At 44.0% G+C, this 24,071-nt stretch overlaps 2 protein-coding genes across 3 annotated transcripts; one reads left to right on the forward strand and one right to left on the reverse strand.

The window, feature by feature from the left end:
- Positions 1-773: 773 nt before the first annotated feature.
- Positions 774-24,071, forward strand: CAPS (calcyphosine). 2 transcript variants are annotated; one of them, XM_053462350.1, is made up of 8 exons: positions 774-829; positions 3,365-3,631; positions 15,067-15,336; positions 15,951-16,175; positions 20,588-20,733; positions 21,204-21,381; positions 22,574-22,783; positions 23,929-24,071. In XM_053462350.1, exons 5-8 carry the CDS (start codon positions 20,597-20,599, stop codon positions 24,028-24,030), a joined length of 627 nt encoding a protein of 208 aa, XP_053318325.1. In that variant the 5' UTR covers positions 774-829; positions 3,365-3,631; positions 15,067-15,336; positions 15,951-16,175; positions 20,588-20,596; the 3' UTR covers positions 24,031-24,071. The 2 variants fall into 2 exon arrangements, with proteins under 2 accessions (XP_053318325.1, XP_053318333.1); XM_053462358.1 differs by lacking the exons at positions 774-829; positions 3,365-3,631 and adding an exon at positions 6,494-6,688.
- VMAC (vimentin type intermediate filament associated coiled-coil protein) lies at positions 3,180-6,069 on the reverse strand. The gene is made up of 2 exons (XM_053462381.1): positions 5,435-6,069; positions 3,180-3,608 (listed from the first exon to the last, which is right to left on the reverse strand). Exons 1-2 carry the CDS (start codon positions 5,602-5,604, stop codon positions 3,299-3,301), a joined length of 480 nt encoding a protein of 159 aa, XP_053318356.1. The 5' UTR covers positions 5,605-6,069; the 3' UTR covers positions 3,180-3,298.

Raw genomic sequence — 24,071 nt, forward strand, 5'->3', positions numbered from 1 at the left:
GTCACATATTAAAGCGCAAGAAGGTGGTGTGACTAATTAAAACTCAATGCCATACACACACATATATATATATTCATTGGAGACACTGTCTAGCACAAACAATGCAGCATTTCACTCTGTGTGGGCTACACTGTTTTGTGGACTACAACTCCCATCGCCCTTGTCGGTATCAATGTTGAGCCTGATGGGAGTTGCAGTCCAAAATGCTCACCAAACCATTTTTAAATAAACATATAAATTCATCACCTGCCTCTTTTATGGCGACATTATTGGTGGTTGCAGTGTGGGAAGGGGTATTTGTAATGGCACAGCCTCTGGATGCCAGTAGGCATATCGGTTGCCTGCTCCATGGATTCAACTGCTATCTAAAAGGTGGCGATCAGATTTCTTATTTTTTTACTTTAATTTTCTCTTTTTTTTCCAGCTGCCAATCAGTCATAAAAGGGGAGGTAGCAGCAAGCTGCACGTCAGCTTATCATATGGCACAAAGCAGGCACTGTTAGGTTGTCACCATAGGAGAAAAGTATAGTTAAAATGATACCATTTATTGGCTGAGAGTTTAATTGCGAGCTTTCGAGACCAAGTTGTTAGGTCCCTTCCCGCCATACAAAGTGAATGAGTAGTTTTCAGGTGTGCGCTGCACGTCTTTATCACACTTATTTGATAACACAAGCCAAGATGACCTTTGTCTTCATTCAGCAGACAGGTTAAGGTCCATTGTCGACAGGGATAGGCAGTTAATGTTGAATACAAGAACCTCAGAGCCTTTGTGACAAAGTGGGATCTTCTGTCCCTCAAATCAGATGAGCAACAACAGGAGCAGGCTTCAGTGAGTACACGCGAAGGCTGTTTAAAGAAGTTTTTTAAGCTTTAATTACACATTATTGTAAATGCATAAATGTACCTTTTAGAAGTTAAAATGCGTGGAAATTATGTAGCAGGTTAGCTACAGTTTGTTTTTTAAACATACCTTGGGGATTACAGCAACATATTATATACAGTGATAAATACACAGTAATAGAATGTTTCTCTAACTAGATGACACAAACATCGGTGGGGGTGGGGAGCAGCATCAGTGAGCACACAATGATTGTCCTCTTAATCCTCCTTTTTCCAGTCATTTGCTTTCCATTTCTTGTGATAGCGCCATCAAATTTCATAGCGCTGTACAATGGATGGACTTGACAAAACAAGTAGTATGTAACATAACAAATGGACTAACAGAGACAACAGGTGAGACGGGCCCTGCGCAAACGAGCTTACGTTCAAACATTACCATCCATTCTCTATTTTACGGATTTCTTTTTTTTTCCCGTAGGTAACATCTTTTTTACTCAATAAATCGTCCTATACACCATAACGTAACATTTTCGTTTTACTGATCTCCCAGCACAGTTATCACTGTTCTTTGCCCCCCCCCCCCCACTTGTTACATATACCCCTTCAATTTCTTTCCCCATCTCATCTAGGAGTCCTCCTACCCGTTCCTCATGCACCTTCGTGGTAGATTGTTTTTATACCAGAACAAACCTCTAGATTAATATTATAGGATAGATAACAAGAGACTGGTAATAAATTGTATTAAACTTTATTATTAGAAAACTGTTTTGTTTTTTTTTATTCACATAGTCATATCACTTATGCCCACTTCTTTTTTTTCTTTTTTTTTTTATCTGATGGCCCACTTTAGTTTTCAAACCGGCTTTATTTATTAAAGCTGATTTTGAAGCTATCATCTAAAAAAAATATATCACTTTATAAAACAGTTAGCTCTGTATTTACAAATCCATATGGATGCAAAATACAATTGTTGGACCCACTAATTTGGGCAGGAGTTTTTTTTAATACATAATTTTCAGAGAAATAGACGTTTTTGCCATTTTTACTTATTCTTTAGGAGAGCCTTATACACATTAGGCTTTTTTGGAATGGTTTTACCATTAAAAAGGAGAGGAGCAAGGTAGTAGAACATTGCAAATAACTTCAATCTGCATTATGAGAGGCCAACATGTGTTTCTCCTGCATGAAGACCCATCTAGCCCTGTATAATGAATAGTTAAATTAGTGAGATGGCATTCAAGAAATTTCCCCATATTAAATCCACATAATGCTAGAACATACCAGTCCTATTTGCATAAAAAGCTTACAGGGTTTGACCAATCATAATGCCTAGTTAAGTCTGCAATTCCATGGAGCTCTTCTGCAAACCCCCGTGTTGGTGAATACACCTAAAATGACTACAAGGCAAAAAATTATTTTGACACATAAAGAATATGAAATCTGCTGGTTCTTTATCAACTAAGCACTGTTCCTCCCATTTAATTGTGTGTTTTGTATAGAAACCATGATGAGTGACTATATAAAGTTTAATGTATAAAATGTTCCCTAAATGAACAACCTGATTTTTCAATTGGAAAATGACCCTTGTACAGAAAAATGTAATTAAATGAATGTATAGAAACAAGTATCATTATTTAACATACTTGATTAAGAATATATCTTTAAATATAAAAATTTTCTTATCACATACAATGATGTTCCACATCCCATATGGCTAAAAATAAACTTAAAAATGTTGTCATTTTCAAAAGCAAATTAAAACAATCACAGTTTTCCATCCCACAACATCCTGAATAGAGTTAATTGTCAAACCCTTTCCCACACCTATTAAAAGTACTATGCCACAATGTCCACAAAACTGTAGGTTACGCAGATTATTGAGATCAGGTAGAAATCCGGTAAAAGGGAATTATTTATCACACTGTTCAGGGATTACACGCTTCCTCATTATTTTAGGTGGTACAACTGGAAATTAAATTCAAGACACTTATTTCCAGCATTTCAAAAATGGTCATTGACCATTGAAGAACAGACCCCTACAGTAAAATGGATAGAATTACAGGAACCCTGAAAAATGTCAGAAGAAAAGCAAAAAAAAATCCACAAAGCTAAGTACCATAAATATGGACCCAACTCCAATGTTCAGCTGTGATGTGGGTCGAAAATATCCTGCTGTCTCAATGTAGCAAAAGGAGAATAAAGAGAATCAGTGGCAACCTTTAGCACTTACAAAAAGAGTGATCCGAAACACTCGATGACCATGATTGCGTGAAAAAAATTATCGAAGCTTTAAAATAGCCAGATAAAAAAAAAAAAAAACACACACACACACACACACACACACTACAGGTGCGCCCTTTTTTGCATCCCATTTGCCATTCTAGGATCACCTCTTTGAGTGCTAAAGGTGGGCACTGTCTGTCCCTCTTCTCCAGAAGAAAAAATAAGCGCCAAAACATTAGACTGTTGTCCCAAATAGTGTTCTGTCTACATCCGAGTCATCAAGGTCATCTTCGCTTTGTAGGTAGTCTGGAACGTTCGAGAGACCGTTTCGATCATCCTCTGCTGGCAGGCATGGTACACCCTCTGCTTCTACCATGAGGGAAACCAAGGAATCCAAGAGAGGACGACTACGACACATTTGGGCCAAAAGATGACCGTGGTGTCTCAGCCGTTCCAGCTCTCTGTCCTTTTCCTTGATAGTGGCCACCAATCTCTGCATTGCCTCTTCAGACTGTACCAGCCTCTGACGGAGTTCAGAAATTTCACTAGAATGCAAAAGGAACAAAAGGTCAGTCCATTCCAAAACACAATACTGCATATGTTAGCCTGGTCCTCTATGACAATTAATAGCATAAGTCAAACAATTGGAAGTAACATACAAGTTAAAATAAAGCAGTTAATCAGAAATAGAGGGTCTGTTGTATGCAATGAAGTATCATATAAGATAGCTAATCCGTTATTAAATTGAAGAAGATCAACAAAACCAAACAAACTGTTGTTTGACACAACATACGGGTGCCAGTGTTCTTTCCCCAGCTGTCAGGGATGTTACTGTGATGTAACTTGCACGCAACCACATCCATGACATTTGAGTTTATTCACTAAAGAGAGAGTTGTGGAGTCTAAAAGCCTTGATGTTCATTAGTCCACAGTAAGACACATTCTATAAATGGAGACAGAGCAACACTCTCTGCCTAGGAGTGGGTGTCCAGTAAAGACGACCGTATGAGCAAATGATGCTCAATGAGGTTAAGAAGAATCATGGAGTGTTTGCTAAAGTCTTACAGAAATCTACGGAACGGGCTGACATCTCGGTTGATGAGTCTATCATAGGTAAACTTAGTAGGCTCAATAAGCTCCTGCTGTCCAAAAAACTATTGCTGCAAAAGAGCACATGCGCTACTGGCATATTATTGTGTGGATACATAAAAACAAACAAGTTGTTAGGAAGGAACACGTCCTGCCATGTATTGGGAAGAAACGACACAGTCGCCAACATCATCACATCTGTGAAGTATGGTGGAGGGGATTTGGGGCTGCTTTGCTCCCTTAGGGCCACGACAGTTGGCCAAAGTATATGGAAAAATTCCCAAGTTTACCAGGACATTTTGCAGAAGAATGTAAGGTTCTCTATCAGCCTATATGGCAATTGAAGCTCAACAGAAGTTGGTTGCTGATACAGGACAACAACCCCAAGAACAGAAGTAAATCAACAATATAACGATTCCAACAGAAAAAAAATACACTTTCTGGAGCGGTCCAGTCAGGGCCCTGACCTCAATACTGAGATTCTGCGGCATAACCTCAATAGTGACCGATTCACACCAGCTGTCCCAAGAACATTGCCGAATTGAAACCATTTCGTAAAGTAGAACGACCCAACATTCCTTGTGCAGGGAATGTTTGGTTCAGCTTATTGCTGCCATAGGGGTGTTAACCAGTTATTAAACTGAAAGGTTTATGTACAGAAATCCAGGCAATTCCAAAGGATTCATATATGTTTGCACACTGTACAAACCTGTTTTCATTCAATACTGTTTTTAAAGATTTTTGAGATCACAATTTGAGTATTTATGTCTCCAAAACTGTTTCTTAGTCAGCGCCAAAGAAAAGACACGTGCCCCGCTTTTGCTCTGACCACTAAATGACAGCTACGCAGCAAGCGTCTGCAGTCACATTAATAAACACATTACAGGGACAATCCAGCCATCATATACACTTTAACGCAGGTGAGAGGTCCCTTTACATTTCCATTGTGTCCCTTTTGTAAATGCACAGCCGCTACCACCGCCCAGCTATTTTCTATGCAGGAGATGTGCTGAACACATCTTGTAGCACACAGTATGCTTACCATCAGTCAGCTCCAGCGCTGGCGTTGTGAGCGCAGCGGGTGGGGTTCATATAAATGATGGGTATTAAAGTGATCATAAAGTACTTCAATAGATTTTGCTCCACAAATATACAGACTGGAGGGCAGCATTGTGGCATTTCCCTGTTGCCTCTTGTTGGATGTACACCGTGAAAGCATGTTATTTCTACCAGATCCAATGGGATGTATTCCACTAAACAACCATACAAAGACACAACTGACCTGTCCTTGGCATCCGCGATCTCCCTCATGGCAGCCCGGTACTGCTCGTCTTTGCGGATTAGACTCTCTGCTTGTTCCCTCACAGTGCCCTCCAGTTCTGCCACCCTGTGGTGTAGAGCTGCCAGGTGGGCATTGGCCTCCTTTATCTGAACTGCACTCAGAGCAGACATGTTACAAGTATCCCCAAAGCTCAAGTTATATATCTGAAAAAGTCATCTTTTCTCATGTGCAACCAACCTAACAAGTGCCACATCTGAGAGCTACATACGAATTATAACATATGCTGTCACTACATCAAGACACTCATTTAGATGATATTTACAGGCAAAGGAACAGAACTGAGCCAGTGCAACTAGGTAGTGCCTAACTGCGAACAGACATGTAGACCGTCCTCATAATTCCACTGCCAGCTTTTTGAGGGGTCCAATTCCAGCTGTAGTCAGATCGAAATCTCTGTGACCCAGAACAGTCTCTCCCGTCTGTATTGCAAACCGGTAAGACACTATCACCGATGTGATAATCACCTAGGGCTACCTCAGCATCCCACAGTCTCTGCAGTCAGGTCGTTAATTAGCCGTGTAATTAGCCAAGGAAACTTCTGCAAATATTTAACTTTCTGCAGTCACGGATACAGGAAGCGTGCAAATACGGCCTGCTGATTGGACGACATGCTACCGGGGAATCTAGACGCTGGTTGGATGGCTGCTTTTTTCCTCTTCGTGCTCTGATTGGCTGTTTAGTTAGCTGAGCTGGTTTGACATTAGCCAATTAGGTATTATAGCCGGGGGGCGGGCCGTATTAGGTACACAGTCTTAGCTGTGCCATTATTTCGCGTGGGCTGATCCCAAGAAGTCTGGGACCGGTACATCTAGAGCGTTGTTGGTTAAGTCCGCAAGCAGACGTGCATTTTCATTTTGAGGGGCGTATTCTTTATTATTTCGTTAGTTTATTATGATATCTAGAAGGGGATCGCTGGAACTATGTACAATGAAGCATAATGTGAAAAAAGTAAATTTGTTCCCCAAAATGACCTGGACGCCTGTATGAGACAGCGTAGTGCGTCAGGACACAATGGACCTTTATTGAAAGAAGAGTCTATTTCTCCAGCTACTGTTATAGATAAAGCATTCCACGGGTATACAGTCTAGTACATGCTTTGCAACCAATTTGAAAGTACTGTTAAATAAAAGTACTGCAGAGAACAGATGAATCAAGGCATATTTATGTTCACGTCTCCTCTACTTCATCTAGATTGTAAGTTTGCGAGCAGGACCTTCCGTAACTAATGTGTTTGTCGATTCTAGTGTTGTTATCCCTTTTGAATGTATATACTGTAAGAATCGCTGCGTAAATGTGATACTCCCAAGCACATCATGGCCAAGCACCTGTATGATTGCAGATATTGCCAAGAAATGCTTGGATTCCCTTCATATTGTCAGTTTGCCACTAGGTGGCGCTAATGTACTTTCATTGGCATATTTTGAATAGCCCTGGCTACATATAAAGGGCAGGGCTGCATTGTAGGGGTTCAAATAAAGGTCGGGCAGGGAGGTTGAGGTTAGGGTCATGAGCTTAAAAAAAAAAAAGGATGTAAGTGTCTTTTTAGGCTCCTATCGTTTAACCCAAAAGGAATATTCATAAATTATTTTGTGGTGGCTTTTATTGGGGTTAAAGTTGCCCTCTTGTAAGGGTTAACGAGTTGTTTGCCTTTTGGCTTAATGGCGGGTGGCTTGTGTTTAGTAAATGGAGCCCAGCTCACTAATCACAATGTGATTAGTAAAACATTTTTTTTAAAATGTTTTTAATAATTTGATAACATGTACAAATAATACCCCACTGATGTCAGCATCAGGGGAACCACCAGTTCCAACAATGTTTTTTTAAAAGAAGTCCATATATATATATATATATATATATATATATATATATATACTGTTTTTTATGTGCTAGTCTTCAAACAAATTCTCACATGGAAAGAGTTAAAATATTACCATTTTAAACGCCCATGGGGTGCCTAGTTTTGAAAAATGTATGATTTGATGGGGTGAATCAGATTGGTCGGCTTCAAAGGTGTCCCATAAACAGGACAGATGTTGAAATTCCAAAAAAATGCACGCCTCACAAAAGTGGCCTTTTACCTCCCAGATAACCTGACAATGTATCAGGGTATCACTGTTTTCGGGAGATGTTGCTGAACACATATTGGGATTGTTTGAGAGTAACTTATACCAGGAACTGTAAAATCATACATAAAGTAGAATGTATGTGGAAAAAACACACAAGAAAATACTATGGCAAACTGTGACAAAGGATGGTGGTAAAATGTGTGCATGGAAATAGTTAAAATACCAGCATTAGTAGTACTGTACTCAAGAGATGCTGCTGAACACATATTATTGTTTGGCTGTGGCATATACCAGGACGTGTAAATTTATACCTGAAGTAAAATATATGTGGAAAAAAACACACAAAAATACTTCTGCAAATTTTGACAGAGGCTGGTGGTAAAATGTGAGCATTGTAAGTATTTGTAATACCACAGGATAGCTTTTGTTTCAAAAATATATGATTTGATGGGGTAAATTGAATTGGCCAGCTTCAAAGATCTCCCAAATAGGACATGGAGGCAAAATTTTCAACATGTCAAAATTCCAATTTGAAAAATTCATACCTCCCAGATACATCATGGGTCCTGTAAGTCATGACATGTAACTGGTACATTGGTCATGAAAGAGCCAATTCCAAGGCTCTTTTTTAAATTTATTTTTTAACCTAAATGGCATTTGCCTCTTTTTATGACAATTGTTTGTCATAACAGCATCTGAGCTGTGCATGGTTATTCTGTACACCTTAAACAACATTACATACTCTTTTAAGGCACTTGGTGCATTATAAGACTGTAAATATATATACAGTGGATATAAAAAGTCTACACATCCCCATTAAAATGCCAGGTTCTTGCGATTGTAAAGAATGAGACAAATATAAATCATGTTGGAACTTTTTCCACTTTTAGTGTGACCTATAACATGAACAATTCAATTGCAAAACAAGCTGAAATCTTTGAGGGAGGAGGGATTTAAAAAAAAAAAAAAACTCACAATAACCTGGTTTCATAAGTGTGCACACCCTTAAACTAATACTTTTTTTTTCCAAGTCTCAGTTTATTGAAAAAGATGGTAAAAACAGTACAATACAGACACCAGCAATAAAAGGGTGTAATACATAATAGATCATATAGTGGTGAGAGCCACAAGACCAAATATAACATAATCATCAGGCACAGTAGAAGTAACACCGTAACGAGAGGATAAAACAAACAAATAGCATTAACCCATAAGGCAAAATCCTCGCGAATGATATCTGGCTTGCGTAGCAGAGGTAGTCACAATCAGAAGAGCCGAGGAACTGTCGACTCGGACGCAACCGAGACAGGCTAAGGAACACAAAACAAATAAACAAATAAAGAAAGAAATGGACGCGATGTAGACATGACTAAAACCACGGGGAATTAAAAAGAGCTGGAGAGCGAGCTCCTGAGCTAAAAAAGGTAACACCAAGTAACCACAGCAGAGGACTGTAAAAACCGGCTACACAGGAGCCAAAACCTGAGGAGCCCTGGGGAGGCCCAATAAGATCCTCTGAAAGGCAGGAGAATCGAGGAAGGCCTGCCAGGGCAACCACTTCAAAGAATTGACACAGCCAAAGCCCCTAGAGGACATTACCAGATCCTCCATTTGACAGAGGAAGTTAACATATGAGAGCCAAGCGGAGATCGGAGGAGTGAGGGGTTGTTTCCAGAACCTAGGGACAGTGGCTCTGGCGGCGTTAAGGAGCTGAATGACCAGAGAGCGCTTATAAGATCCCAGGCTCGACCGCGTGACCTTAAGGAGGGCTCCCCCAGAAGTGAGACAAAAAGCAGGATCTACAACCTCCCTAAGTACCGCTTCTACCACATCCCAAAAGGGCCGTATGCGAGGGCATGCCCACCAAATGTGGAGATAAGAGCCAGTGTCCGCGGCACATCTCCAACACTGCGGGGAAACCTGAGGAAGGAAGTGGTGAAGCTCCGCCGGGACCCTGTACCACCTAGTAAGTAATTTATATGACGTTTCCTGCAATCTAGAAGAGGTGGCCCCTTTATGGGTAAGAAGGAGGACTTTAGACCAGTCCTCATCAGTCAGAGAGAGACCCAGGTCCCTCTCCCACAGTCCGAGGAAGTATGGCTTAGCCTGAGACCGGTGCGAAACATACAAATTATACATGGTGGATAATAGGTGGGCATGGCGAGCATTGTCCGAGCAGATAATTTCAAAAGGGGTATACGGGCGCGCCGAATCATAGACAGGGGAAAGTGCTGCTAGAAAGTGCTTCAGTTGATGATACAAAAAAAGGAGACTAAAAGGCATCTGGGTGGTCTGGGACAGGGAGGAGGCCGGCCGGAGCGCACCATCTAGAAAAAGATGGTGAAGCCGGAGGACCCGCACACCGTCAGGCAACCAGTGGCATAGGGCACCCGCCCCTAAACCTGGAGGGAAGGCTGGGTTGGAGGATATCGGGTACAGATGGCTGGGGGACCCCAGCCAACCCATCCGTGAAAGATGGGAGCGGGGTATCCGCAACGTGGGAAGGATAGTCGGATGATTAGGAATCGCAGGGCGGCGATGGACGTCCGCCAACCAGGGCACAGCCGAAATATCCACCCCGAAGGAGGATTCCTCAATGCGCACCCACTGCTTAGGGGTGTGGGCTGCCCACTCCACCACACGACGAGCATGAGAAGCGACCCAATACCCCTCTATATCTGGGAGGCCCAAGCCGCCCCGCTCCTTAGGACGGGTCAGGTAAGAAAAACCAAGCCTGGGGGGGCGATCAGACCACACAAATTTAGTAAATGCTCTACGCCACGCCCTCAGGTACGACCTAGGGAGATACACCGGAAGGGACTGAACCAGATACAAAAACCTCGGGAGGATGTTCATCTTCAGTACCCCAACCCGACCGAACCACGAGATATGCGGGAAAGACCATCGCCTAAGGTCGGCTATGACCGAAGATAACAGTGGGTCAAAGTTAACCTTAACCAGGGCGGATAGGTCAGCAGGTATACGAACCCCGAGGTAGGTCAAATACTCGTCCACCCAGCGAAATGGAAACTGAGATTGAATAGAGGCCTTCAGGGGCGGGGGAACGTTGGAGCCCAGAATCTCAGATTTTTGGATGTTTATCTTGTATTGAGAGACCGTTTGAAACCGCCGCAGTTCAGCCGTTACATGGGAAAGGGACGACAACGGGTCAGAGAGCATACAGAGCATATCGTCCGCGTAAATTGAAAGCTTATACTCGACCCCAGACACACTAAGGCCGGTTATATCGGGGTTCGAGCGGAGGGCGTTAGCAAGGGGTTCCAACATTAAAATAAACAATAAGGGGGACAAAGGGCAACCCTGTCTCGTACCATTAGCCAACATGAAGCGCTCGGACAAAATTCCATTTACCTTCACGCAGGCCGAGGGCAAGGTGTAAAGTGCCCTCACCTGCTGCAGGAAGCGGGGACCAAGCCCCAGTCTCTCCAGAACCCGGAACAGGAAGGCCCACGAGACCCTATCAAAGGCCTTCTCCGCGTCAAAGGAAACTAGCAGGAAGGGAGTCTGCCGATGTTGCGCCTGCGCCAGGAGGTCCAAGACCTTAATCGTGTTGTCCCTAGCTTCCCTTCCAGGGACAAATCCCACCTGATCGTCATGAACCAGGTCGGGAAGAAGTGGCGAGAGCCTGAGAGCCAAAACTTTCGCAAACACCTTAAGATCAGTATTGATCAGTGAAATAGGGCGATAACTGCCACATAACTCTGCGCCCTTACCAGGTTTTGGTATGACAGTGATATGCGCCACATTAGAAAGGGGGTCAAGGGAGCCGCCCGTAGCAAGCGAATTGAAAAGGGTCACCATATGTGGGCCTAGAACTGAGAAAAACTTCCTATAATAAACGAGAGTCAGCCCGTCCGGGCCTGGGCTTTTACCCTGAGGGGAGGACTTAATAGCTCTCTCAACCTCCTCCAGAGTGATCGGGGAGTTCAAAACCTCTCTATCCGCGCTCGAAATACGTTTATTTAGATGCTTAGACAAATAATCATCAATGAGCGACGTGGTACGGGAATCGGGAGAGTGACCTTGAGAAATGTTATAAAGCTCCCGATAGAAGGACGCAAAACAGGCGGCTATATCCTTAGTGGTATGATGCAAAGCGCCCCCAGCGTCCCTAATCTTGGGGATAAACGAAGCAGCTCTTTTAGCGCGCAACGCACGGGCCAATAACTTCCCAGGCTTATCACCCAATTCATAGAAATGTTTGCGGAGAAGGAGATAATTTCTCCGCAATTTAGAATCCAGGAGGGTCACAAGTCGGGACCGAAGCGCCTGAAGCTGCTCCAGAACTGTAGCGGACAACGAGAGCTTGTGCTGCAGCTCAAGCTCCGCTATGCGACACGACAAAGAGGATAGCTCAGCCTGATTGAGTTTCTTACGGTGCGAGCCCATCCTGATAAGGTGTCCCCGTATAACGGCTTTATGGGCCTCCCAGATCGTCGGGGCAGGGGAGTCTGGAAGGTGGTTATCTTCAAAATAGTGCTGCAGGTGTGACGTGAGTTCCGCAACACCCTCAGGGGCATCTAGCAAGTTTTCATTGAGGCGCCAACACCAAACCCTCGGGGGGAGCAGAGGCAGGCGTAAGGTGAGGTGGACAGGGGCGTGATCACTGAGAGTCTGAGACCCGATAGCAGCAGAATGGAGGTAGGAGAGGTGATGATGAGAAAGGAAGAGAGAATCAATGCGGGAATATCGATTATGAGGGGGGGAAAAGAAGGTATAGTCCAATGTAGAGGGGTGGAGGACCCGCCACGTATCGACTAGCTGATTGAGGAGAAGCATACGCTTAACCCGCTTAATTTTCACAAACGGGATGTGGGAGGTCCCTGCAGAGCAGTCGAGCCTGGGATCCATGACCATATTGAGGTCGCCCCCATAAACCGTAATGCCCTCCTGAAACTCCGCCAATCGAGAAAGAAACTTCACTAAAAAGGGGACCTGATCCCTATTTGGGGCGTAAACCGTAGCCAACGAAATCTTGTGGGCCGCCAAATACCCCTTGACCATTAAACCTCTACCCTCCTCATCCCTCCAGACGTCGAGAAGATGGAACGGGAGGACCTTATGGAGCAAAATAGCGACGCCCTTGGTCTTGGAGTGGGGGGAGCTAGAAAAAAACGCAGTTTGGAAGTATCTGTCTCGGAGTGTAAGCTCCCTAGTACGAAGAAAATGGGTTTCTTGTAAGAAGGCAATTTTAGTACGAAATGAATGAAGGACATGGAGCACTTTAGATCTCTGCTGTGGCTTGTTTAATCCCCTCACATTGAGGGAGGTGCATTTAACAAAGGTGTCAGACATATGAACCCAGCATCATTGACATAAACAGCTGTGGGTAATGCACATACACGTCCAGTAAGTTGAATAAACAGAAAACAAACCAGAAACAAAAAGAACAGAAAAGGGCAAACCTGTGCCCAATGAAGTCACAACGAATCGTGAGCCAGGTGACCATGCTAGTGGTCAATAACCCTAGGACCTTATCCCGAAGGACAAGGCGGGTAGGCTCTTGAGGGGGAGAATGTGGAGCAGGGAGTGTGGGTGTTGGAAAGCTGACGAAGTAGAGAGAAACGGGTAAGGAGGTGCAGGAGCACCCTCTCCGTAAGTGAGGATGTACGAAAATAAAATAAAAACCACGACAAAAAAAAAAAAAGACAAAACTGAAAGGCGATGTAACATGGGAATGTGTGTGTTGGAGCGACAACCATGAAGAGGGGATGACCCTTAAGGCCGTAATGTGTGTGAGTGTAAATGTATGATAGCCGAAAGGGGCACAACGCAGTCATAGAGGTGTTGACCCTAAAATATATGTAGCAACGGCGAGGCAATTGCCCGCACATGCAGTCTACACACGGGCATCGAGAACCGTATAGGAGAGTGCCATAACAGGACTGCGTGGATAAAAATACGACGGCGAGAAATCAAAAGAATAACAAGTCACAAAAAAAAAAAACACAAACGGCGACCGCGAACAAAACAAAATGCAAAAGCAAACAGAAACGGCAATGTCCCGATAAGTGTCAAATGAAGTCCCTCCAAACAGGTTAGACAGGTAAGTGTGCCCCACGTCATTCATACCTGGCAATCAATCAGGGGAGACGAAAAGAAGACGCACGTTGGGGACACCAGGATCCAAGACTGTGAAGATGGACGAACCGAGGCACGAAAAAAAAAAAAAAAAAAAAAAAGTAGGGACAAGAGGTAACAGCGACCGAAGCCTCGCAGCCAGGAACCATGCCGGCGCAGAATAGTGTGAAGAGCAGGGTCAAACCGTCGAACGCTGAGAAGGAGTTCAGGCGTCCGGTATCTTCTGCCTCTTGGTGCGACGGGGCCTAGGAGACCAATCTTTCGCGGGGTCACGGAGCGGGGCGAGGGCCGGAGAGGAGATTTCCCAGTCGGGGATGGTGAGATGCGGAAGGCCAAGGTCTCGCAAAAATTGAGGGACGTCGGAAGCTTGGCGAATGATGAAAGCATCTCCATCCCGGCGAGCGATCAGTGCAAAGGGGAAACCCCATTGGTAAGGTATTGAGGCGTCGCGAAGAGCCGTAGTAAGGGGTTTCAAAATGCGCCGAGTCTGCAGAGTAGACGGGGAGAGATCCGGAAAAATAGAAATGGAGTTACCGTCCCAGGTAAGGCTCAAGCGCTGCCTACAGGCCCTCAGGATAGACTCTTTCAAGGGGTAATCCTGCAATCGGCAGATGACATCTCGCGGCGGAGCGTTGGCATCCCCTCTGGATCTGAGAGCCCTGTGCGCTCTATCAAAGAGAATTTGCGTGTCGACAGGCCTCTGCAAGGCGTCATTAAAGATTGCTTGGAGCGTAGAAGAGATGTCCGATTGGGGTACAGATTCCGGGATCCCTCTCACTCGTAGGTTGTTGCGGCGGCCACGATTGTCGAGATCCTCGACCCTGCGTGCCAGGAGTCGTAGCGCTGTAGTCTGATCGGACATCTGCGAGGAAAGGGAATCCACTGTGGCAACAATCCGCACGTTGTCGTGTTTGACGGCGGCCACGCGGTCGCCTAGTTGATGAACATCCGCCTTAATGTCGGCCAGCGCATCGCGAATACTCTGCGTGGCTTGCTCAATTAGAGGCACCATTTCTGCCCTCGTAGGTAGAAGGCGTAGCGCATCTTGCAGCGGGAGTTGCTCGGGAAGTGGCGGGTCTAAACAGGGATCCTCGACCCCATCGTCATGAGAGCTGGCGGGAGACGGCGCCATCTTGGCGAAAGAGTCTCGGGAGTCGTGGTCCTGGGTAGCGTGGAAAAACGCCCGCACTGAGGTGGCAGCATGTTTGTCCTTGGTCCCCTGTGGTCTCGGGGTCCCAGGGACCTTGTTGTGCTTGCCCATGGCGCTGGAAGTCGTGGTAAACGTAGAAATAACGGAGAGGGTCCTGCAGAGCTCCAGGCTTATGCGGCCATCTTGTTAGGCTGCCAGCCACGCCCCCTCCTTAAACTAATACTATGTTGAAGCACCTTTTGATTTTATTACAGCAGTCTGTTAGCATGGCACATCTTGACATGACACTATATGCCCACTCTTCTTTGCAAAAACAGGACATCTCCTGTGCACAGCCCTCTTCAGATCACCCCATAGATGTTTAATTGGATTCAGGTCTGGGCTTTGGCTGGGCCATTCCAAAACGTTAATCTTCTTCTGGCGAAGCCATGCTTTTGTGGATTTGGATGTGTGCTTTGGGTCATTGTCGTGCTAAAAGGTCTTCATCTTCAGCTTCTGAACGGATGCCTGACGGTTTTGTGCAGGTAGAATATTAAACCACCTTCTAATTATGAGATCCAGCTGAGTGAACTCTGGGAGTGTTGGAACTGCTGGTCTGGGATCCTCGGCTGCCATATGTTACAATTAAGACGTAAAGTAGAGTGCTGGCCCACCCTAAACTCCAAATGATTCACCCCAGGGACCCAAAATACACAGAATACCATATACACAATAAATCACTGCATTACTCTGCATCTCCCTGTGGCTACTCAGAATATATTCCCTGCAACATTTGGGGCACTCTATAGACACCCCCGCTTATGATTCTGGGGAGTATCACAATATACATGAAACTTATGGAAATCAGGTTTGTTCCACATTTTCTTAACATAGTTCATATGAGCACGTGTACAGGTCTGGGTATATACATTTGTATGAATCTGTTCAAGTATTTATGTATATGCTTTTGTTGCATTTTTGTTTGGTCATGGCAAATAACATTCAAGATAAATGCCCTTGTAGCATTTATGTGCATCAACGGTGGAATTGGTCGTGTACATTTTGATGACAATTTATGTGCCAAAATAAAATTTAGTGGGCCAGAATCAAAAGTTTTCTTTTTTGTGTATCAATGTTTTTTGGTTTCTTTGATTACCAGATAGTACGTATCTGAAGATGATGATAACGCTCAGCAGCGGGCAGGGTTGTGCCTGCGACTGTGCAAGTGCTGCAGTGACGCACAGAGATGCTAAGGTTACCACAGATACAGGATTCAGAAAACATCTGTATCTGGTACACAGTGCTGCAGCTTTCACTAAGGAGGACGCACGAAGTCGAAGCTGAAAGATTTAACTAGCTTTACAAGACAGCGAGACATAAAGAGGTAAGTCTACATTAAACAGGTAATTCTAGAATGTTTCTGCTACAAGAAGGGTCAACTTGGCTCCATTCTACATGGATAAATCATCGAGGTTTCTTGAATGTCATCTCTCCATGTACAATTATGTGTTACACAGGGAGAAACCCAGCCCTTTACTGTAGTGAAATGCTTCATTGCAGTGCCCAAAACTAGAAGAATTTAAGCTCCCAGGGCACCTGCTTCTTATAACCAAATATAATTATAGAATTATAACTCAATTTATAATGTGATTTCAAAGAGAATTTAGCAGCCAGGGATACTTGACGGCCTACATGAACATGTGAAAAGGATGCATCAGCATGCAGAATTTCTTTTAGCTGAATGCTCAGACCATGAAGAGATGTCTTGAATATATAAGTCAATGGAGACAGGCATAAAGTTATACCCGAATAGGTGTGACCCCGTCACAACTAGTAACATGCATAGAAGTAAAATGTGCAGGCAGCTATGACATTGGCACATAACTATGTGAAAAATTAAAAGTGTATTAATAGGGATACGACTATAACACCAAGATATAACTGGTCACACACACGCACCTAAATAGGACAAACAGCATGGTTTAGTAAAACCATTTATGACTTAACGTATCACACAAAACAGAAATTGGGAAAGTAATTTAAAGCACAGATAAAAAGTACGGTTAAGGCCAGGGCCGGCCTTAGGGGTGTGCGACCTGTGCGACCGCACAGGGCGCCATGGTTGCAGGGGCGCCTGACCGGGACTTAGATTAAAGCATCGTTTTTTTTTTTTTTGTGTTTTTTTTTAAACTTTATTTAACATCATTGATGTTAAATAAAGTTTAAAAAAAAAAAAACGATGCTTTAATCTAAGTCCCGGTCAGGGGCGCCGAGCGGTTGCTCGTGAAGTTCTCGGCAACCGCCCGGCGCCCCTTACTCTCCGTGACTCCGTCGCGGTGCCAGCATCTCATGTTGAGCGCCGGACTATACCGGCGCTCAACATGAAATGCCGGCAGAGTGAGAAGACAGATGCCTCCCACTCTTACCGCAGGACTCCGGCAACAAGGTAAGTGGTGGGTGGGTGTTGGGGTAGTTTGAAGGGGCAGAGGGGGGGGGTTGTTTGAAGGGGCAGAGGGGGGGGTAGTTTGAAGGGGTAGAGGGGGGGGTAGTTTGGGGGGGGTAGTTTAAAGGGGCAGAGAGGGCGGGTAGTTTGAAGGGGCAGTGAGGGGGGGCGCCAGAGGAGTAGTCCGCACAGGGCGCCACAACGCCTAAGGCCGGCTCTGGTTAAGGCGTAGCAAAGTCGCAAGAGCAGAGCCTGTATGCCCTTAGGTCTGTTTGTTATTTTCAGTTTTGTTGTCACTTTTTGTGTTATTTTGTATTGCCCCTTTTGTAAAGATGCTTAAGAATCTGTATGTGTGTAAAACAAGTAGTTTAATGTAGGATGTTATGGCAACCACAGACATATTCTTGTGGTCCCTACAGGATCATGTGATTATAATGATCCCTCAGCTATTTTTAGCTTCTGGTACCTGCATTCCCGGATACAAAACACAACAACCGACAAGGGATTTCCTGTGTAACAAGGGATCATAACACGAACTGTTGCTACCAACAACAAAACACAACAAGAAAGGCTTCTGGAGCTGAGTCATTCAGTCATATATTTCTAATATAATTTTAGGATTAAAAAGAACCTTATACCACTCATCAGGGTCAGATAGCTATTGTTTTTTTAATACAACTCCCGTGATTCACTGGAAATTTATAAGGGACATCAATTTTTTAATTTTTAGAATTTACAATACAAGCCATTTACATCATGTCTTAAAAAAAAAAAACATAGTAAACTTTATTTGTGAATGCAAGTGGCGAGATAACAACCTGAGGGTCCATGTCCTGGCGTGTTAGTAAGAAAAGAATAATAGTAAATACCCTGAAAACCTCAACCAATAAAAAGGAAACATTCCTAAACCTAAAACATATTTTTTTTTACTGTGGTTGCCAGTAGCAGAGGGCAAGGACCTAATATTAGTAGATGGAAAAAATAAAAGGGAGAAAAGTGTTACGTCTCCAATTAGTGGAATTCAACCATGCTGCCCAAATATTAGGATGTGTTTAGCCATATTCAAAAAAATATGATTTTAATTGGCAATATACCGACTATAGAACATATGACAAAACATTCTCCTAACTTATATCCATTGTCTAGCAGGAAACTGTGAAAGAAGTTTAAGGCAATGTCACCAAAAGTAATAGTGACCCTATTTCCCCTTAAACTTCTCCAACGTTCTGCAGAAAGAGGGGGATACATTTTAGAAATACAGTAAGTAGCAACTGAAACATAGTCTCAATAGCTCCCTATTCCCTAGGTCACACATTAGAAGGATTAGCACATGCTAAGAAAAGCTTCATTCTACTCCTTTCAAGAAAGGGGTGGCCTTTTAGCATAAATAGGTCCATTCATTAAAAATACCAAAGGCTGTGTGTTTTACGGTCCACGTGTAATTGCTCTAGACATATTAAGTTCACCTCATTGAAGCTTACCTCGAATCAATTTTCTATCCTGGAATTCTCTGTCCTCCTCATTCCACCCTTACAAAAGCTGGTTTGAACCAACTTAAAGAAGGAGATAAGACATGGGGCAAAACATTTCTCCATGGTATACACATAACATAGTTTTTTTTAATGTATAAATTGCATATTCTTATCTATAAACACAGTTACATTGTAATTTTATTTTTTATTTTTAGTACATACAACCTTATAAAGTAGATTTTCGGGAAACTGAAAGTAAAACTTTGGCTTTCAGCAATTAGCGAAGTCAGAAATCTCTGGATCCATGTATATCTGGCTGCTACCTATCCCCTGGCAGCACAGCCATGGGGTATATCCTAGTTTCCCGGTACTTTCTCCCTTCTTTCAGGATTTCAAATTTAGCCCTGCCAACAACCATCTGACACAGTGGCACAATACCCTTCTAAACAGAATAACTTAAAAGGGGCAGGAGATTTAATATAATTGTATTAAAGGAACAGAAATATCAAAGAATAAAAATCTGATTTAGCTATTTTCTGAATTGAAACTACATGTGCATACCATGCACTAGAGGACTGCACTGGGAGGCGGGTCCCGTGGGACCCGCCAAAAAACTTGCTGGCGGTCTTGCTGGGGCTGCGGGCGGGAGCGGGCGGTCAGGCACTGTACCTGCGGGTCCCGGTAATCCCGCGCAGTCCCGCAAGGCTGCCTTCTTGCTGCTCCCTTACAGTGTCTCCTAGCTTGATCCACCCAGGAACAAAACGGAGTCACGTGATGTGACGTCACTTCCTGTGACTCCGCCTTGTTCCTGGGCAGAGCAAGAGAAGAGACGCCGTGAGGGAACAACTCGAGGGCAGCCGCGCGGGACTGCGCGGGAAATCAGGTAAGGAGGCGGGCATGATTGGCCCCAAATGTGGCGGGAGCTGGCGGGAGCGGAACACCCACATTGCGGGAGCGGGCGGGAGCGGGATTAAAATCCGCGGGAGCGGGCGGGAGCGGGATTAAAAAAGTAGTCCCGCGCAGGGCTCTACCATGCACCATAGACACCATGTTGGATGACAGATCTTTTAGATATGATCGTTTCTGGATACTAGCACCATCCTTTAAATACTAGAACATATTGTATTGATCTTCCTTATTTTAATTAAATAATGTCTATCGTAGACATTGGTACCTTTGGTGACTTCTACTCAATAATTTAAGTAGACACGTACTGAGCCCTTCTTGGGTCTGGAAAGGATCAATAAGTGATAGCACCACACTACTGTGCTATTCGTGCTTATGAGGACTGGCCCTAGACCAAATGGCACCCCAGGTATGAATATTCTCTGATCTGCCCCCATGTTTTCCATTTAAGAAATGTGTTTTTAATGCAAAAAATTTAATTTCATTTGTGCATCGCTCTTTAATCTAAACATTACTGTGACTTGATGGCTGATGAACTCCAAACATTTAGAAAACGGGGACATTGGGGAGGAAAGAGGCACACAAGGATTTAGGTTCCAATAATTTGACTGGCCTAGGTGCTGCTGTTACTATACAAATGTCTCATGAGGAAGACTATGTCCCTGAATAGTGCCACCTTGATTCAATCACCACAGACAGACGGCTGAGGCTTAGATCGACCCTTGCGCTTATCAAAAAGAACTCCAGGGTTGTGGACAGTTTCCATTTGGTTTGCAAACTGACTCTGTTTTACCCATTATTTGTTGATTTAGAGCTGTGCATTTCATTGGAGCTACATAAATAATAATCATAGCCATCAGGCTATCATAAATTACTGTGCTTAAACATTGTTACCTGTTCCACTTCCCATAACCTGAGTACAAAATCAGCAAGTCGCTTTTGCGTGTTCTCTACACCATTTGTCTTGTGTTGTAGCCAGAGAGCATGGCTGGAATACCTCAGCTGGAGAGAGACATGATGACCAAAGCTCGGCGCAAATATCCACTCTGCCAGGACCCCGTGGAGAAGCTGAGGCTTCAGTGCCTTGCTAGAGGGGCATCTGGAATTAAAGGCCTGGGAAGGTAAGCAAAATAAGATGCAACATGGTCTATGCATCTGTGTAGAGTATTCAGGTATAGTCACCATGTGAGCTTTGCTTTCCGTTCCCCTATATTACTGTTGATGTTCAGTCTAGTAAGTAACTGTTTTTTGTGTTAAAAATGTAAGCAGAGAATAGTATAATTTTTGTTTGTTGCCGAAGCTAATGAATGAGTAGTAAACGATCATTGATTATGTTTTTTCCTTATGTGAGAATGAAGGTGCTGTATAAATAGATATTTAGCAGCTAGAGTTGAGCAAGCCAACTTTGGTACAGCATGACTGACTGAGCTAGAACCCTGAGCCCCTGGCCATTTATGGAATTATAAAATGTACCTGGTGGTCTTAATTATTGATTTTAAGCAACCTAGGAACAGTCACCTCTCGCCCCTTTTTATTTTTTAGAGTTTTTTTCTCACATACTCCCATCTTTGAATTTTTTCTGCCCTCTCAGGGCTTTTAGAATCATGGATGATAACAGGAGTAACGGTCTGGACCTAGAAGAACTCTCCAAGGGTCTCCAGACATATGGGTTATTCCTACAGCCTGAAGAGGTGCAGGAAATCTTCCAACGGTTTGACACAAATGGAAATGGTACTATTAACTTTGATGAGTTCCTGAACTCCGTTAGGGTAAGAGAAAATTATATGTTGTATGCGGAGTAAATAGCTTAATTTAAATGTATTATAGATAAGTGTTAACTGAATTCACACAGATCATAAGTGACCTAAGTGGACCAAATTACAGCAGAACATTCATACTTGAGAGAAGTGGGATCAGTAACTTCAAAGTCACATTTAACCTTTATTATGTTTTTTGCCACTATAGTTTAGCAGGTAAGCTATGTTCTGTTTAACACTATTCTCCATCATTGGGCTGGAGGTCTTGCTGTCCCTAGCAGAAATCCCCAGAGACACCCTGCCAAAATTGGTGAGAGATCATGGGATTTGGATTACCATGCATTAAACTGTGGCCGCCAAGGGTACCTAAGAAGGAGGAATAACATTACTTCCTTTTAACCTTTTGGGGTCTTAGGGCATGTTACTGCATTTGGAAAAAGTGGCTACAATGACCACTAGGATGTAATAGTACATCCTATTTAAAACATTACAGGACGTGCATCTTGTATGTTACCAGATGGTTCCCGGTGCATGGATTTGCCACACAACTAAGGTAGTCTTGTTGTAACCAATGGGAGCTGGGCTAAGTCATGTTATCACTTTGATCATCAGTTTCGGGATATCCGGTTGGGTTAGGTTAGTTTGGTGGGTACAATGAATTGGGGGTTGAGGAAAGGAATTTAATGCTAGCTTAGCACACCAACATTTTTTCTTTTTCCCTGTTTGCACATATTTGAGGTTGTTGGCTCCTCATCAGTCTGGTTGCAGCTTGCTGTCCAGGGGTTAGTTGGGAGGAGGTTTAATTGCACCTCCCCCAACACATTAATAAGGTTTTGGTAGCAGTATAAACTGCTTTGTGTGCCCACTATGTAGGAGGTGAGAGTAGGTTCTCACCCTATTGAGAGTGTGCCTTGACGTGGCGGGTGAGCTTAATTATGCTTTGGCCAATTCACATAACCAAAACCTCTCATTTATATTATGTTTATATATTTGTTGCCAACTTTATTGGGGTGAGAAGCGCAGACAGTTTTTGTTTTTTTGTATACACTGTACAGCCAATACATTGTATTTGCAGCATGCTCATGCCTGTTTGGTAGGCCTCGTATTACACATTTGTATTATTTGAGCCTGAGATTAGCTTAGCGTACCGACTTTTTTCTTTTCACTGTCATTTATATATTTACACCCTTTATATGTCTTACAGCCCCCAATGTCAAATTGCCGAAGACAGGTCATACTGGATGCCTTCAGTAAAATGGACAGGACAGGAGATGGGGTGATCACCATTGAAGATCTCAAGGGCGTCTACAACCCTAAGTGTCACCAGAAATACAGGAACGGAGAGTGGAATGAGAAGCAGGTGTTCCAGAGTTTTCTGGACAACTTTGATTCATCCAATAACAAGGATGGGCAGGTGTGGAGCACTTTTTACAACTTCATTATTAGCGCAAGCAAATTTTCCGGAAAAAAAACAGGTCATTTCTCTGATGCTATATGACCAGTCCCTGAGACAATTATATTGGGAACAATAGACAATGGAAAACTAGGGGGGGGACCAATAATGAAGAAATCCCCCCCCAGGGCTGTAGGACCCCCCCCAATAGAAACGCCGCAGGAGGAGAGAGAGGGGGGTGCCGAGCGGTCGTTTTCAGCAACCGCTCAGCGTCCTTCTGTCTCCTCTGCTCCCTGCCGCCACCCGCGTCAACGCTGCCCCGACTGCAGTTGTGGGAGCGTGAGGCATCTGTCTTGGTGCCGGCGCTTCATGCTGAGCGCCGGCATATGACGTCATATGCCGGCGCTCAGCAGTGAAGCTGCGCGTATCGCGGAAGAGCAGCGAGACAGAGGCCTCGCGCTCCCACCACAGGACTGCAGGGTTGGTGAACTACAAATGGGGTAGGGAGATAGTAGCTAGTGAGAAGGGGGGTTAGGGAGAGGGTAGCTAGTGAGAAGGGGGGGTAGCTAGTGAGAAGGGGGGGTAGGGAGAGGGTAGATAGTGTGAGAAGGGGGGTAGGGAGAGGGTAGATAGTGTGAGGAGAGGGGGTAGATAGTGTGAGAAGGGGGGAGAGGGGAAAGATAGTGTGAGAGTTGGGGAGAAAGTGGGGATCTGATGGGGGAAAAATGCTGCCCCCCCCAGATTTTTAGGGGTTTCCTACGCCCATGGCTGGGTTATCAAAAAGGAAGGATTGCAAGGTAGTTAAAACTCTGCCTTGCTTTCCATATCTTGGCCCCTCTGTCTGTGTGAATGGTTTAGATACCTGAATACTGTGCAAGCACAAGCCTTGCTCATCCCACATGCAGCAGAAAAGAAGCAACATCTTGCCAACTAAGAGAATCAAACGATGATACAACTCGCTAAAAGGTGCCTCCCAGTACCCCGTGATCTTAAAAGGTTAAAAAAATATATATAGGGAATTGAGTTGAATGGTTTGGCACCCCCTAGAACTGACATCTGTAGAGAACAAAAATCCAGCAGTGTACAAACCGCTTAATAACTGCCCTTCAGAACAAGTGTCCATTTTCTCCTTTTTTTTAATATTCCCCCTTTATGTTTTCCTGCAGGTGACAGAGGAAGAATTCCTGAATTACTATAGCGGAGTCAGTGCCTCTATAGATAGTGATGCTTACTTTGTTGTCATGATGAAGAATGAGTGGAAGATATAAGTCTCTGCTTAAACGAATTTAAGCTACACAGAGAAAAGAAA

This window comes from Spea bombifrons, chromosome 1 (assembly GCF_027358695.1).
Source record: "Spea bombifrons isolate aSpeBom1 chromosome 1, aSpeBom1.2.pri, whole genome shotgun sequence".
Taxonomy (NCBI): Eukaryota; Metazoa; Chordata; class Amphibia; order Anura; family Pelobatidae; genus Spea; species Spea bombifrons.

Coding starts and splice junctions, on each gene's coding strand:
- CAPS (XM_053462350.1), top strand. CDS start 20,597: ATGGCTGGAATACCTCAGCTGGAGAGAGACATGATGACCAAAGCTCGG. Junction 21,382..22,573: donor AGTTCCTGAACTCCGTTAGG/GTAAGAGAAAAT, acceptor TATGTCTTACAG/CCCCCAATGTCAAATTGCCG. Junction 22,784..23,928: donor CCAATAACAAGGATGGGCAG/GTGTGGAGCACT, acceptor GTTTTCCTGCAG/GTGACAGAGGAAGAATTCCT.
- VMAC (XM_053462381.1), bottom strand. CDS start 5,604: ATGTCTGCTCTGAGTGCAGTTCAGATAAAGGAGGCCAATGCCCACCTG. Junction 3,609..5,434: donor ATCGCGGATGCCAAGGACAG/GTCAGTTGTGTC, acceptor TTTGCATTCTAG/TGAAATTTCTGAACTCCGTC.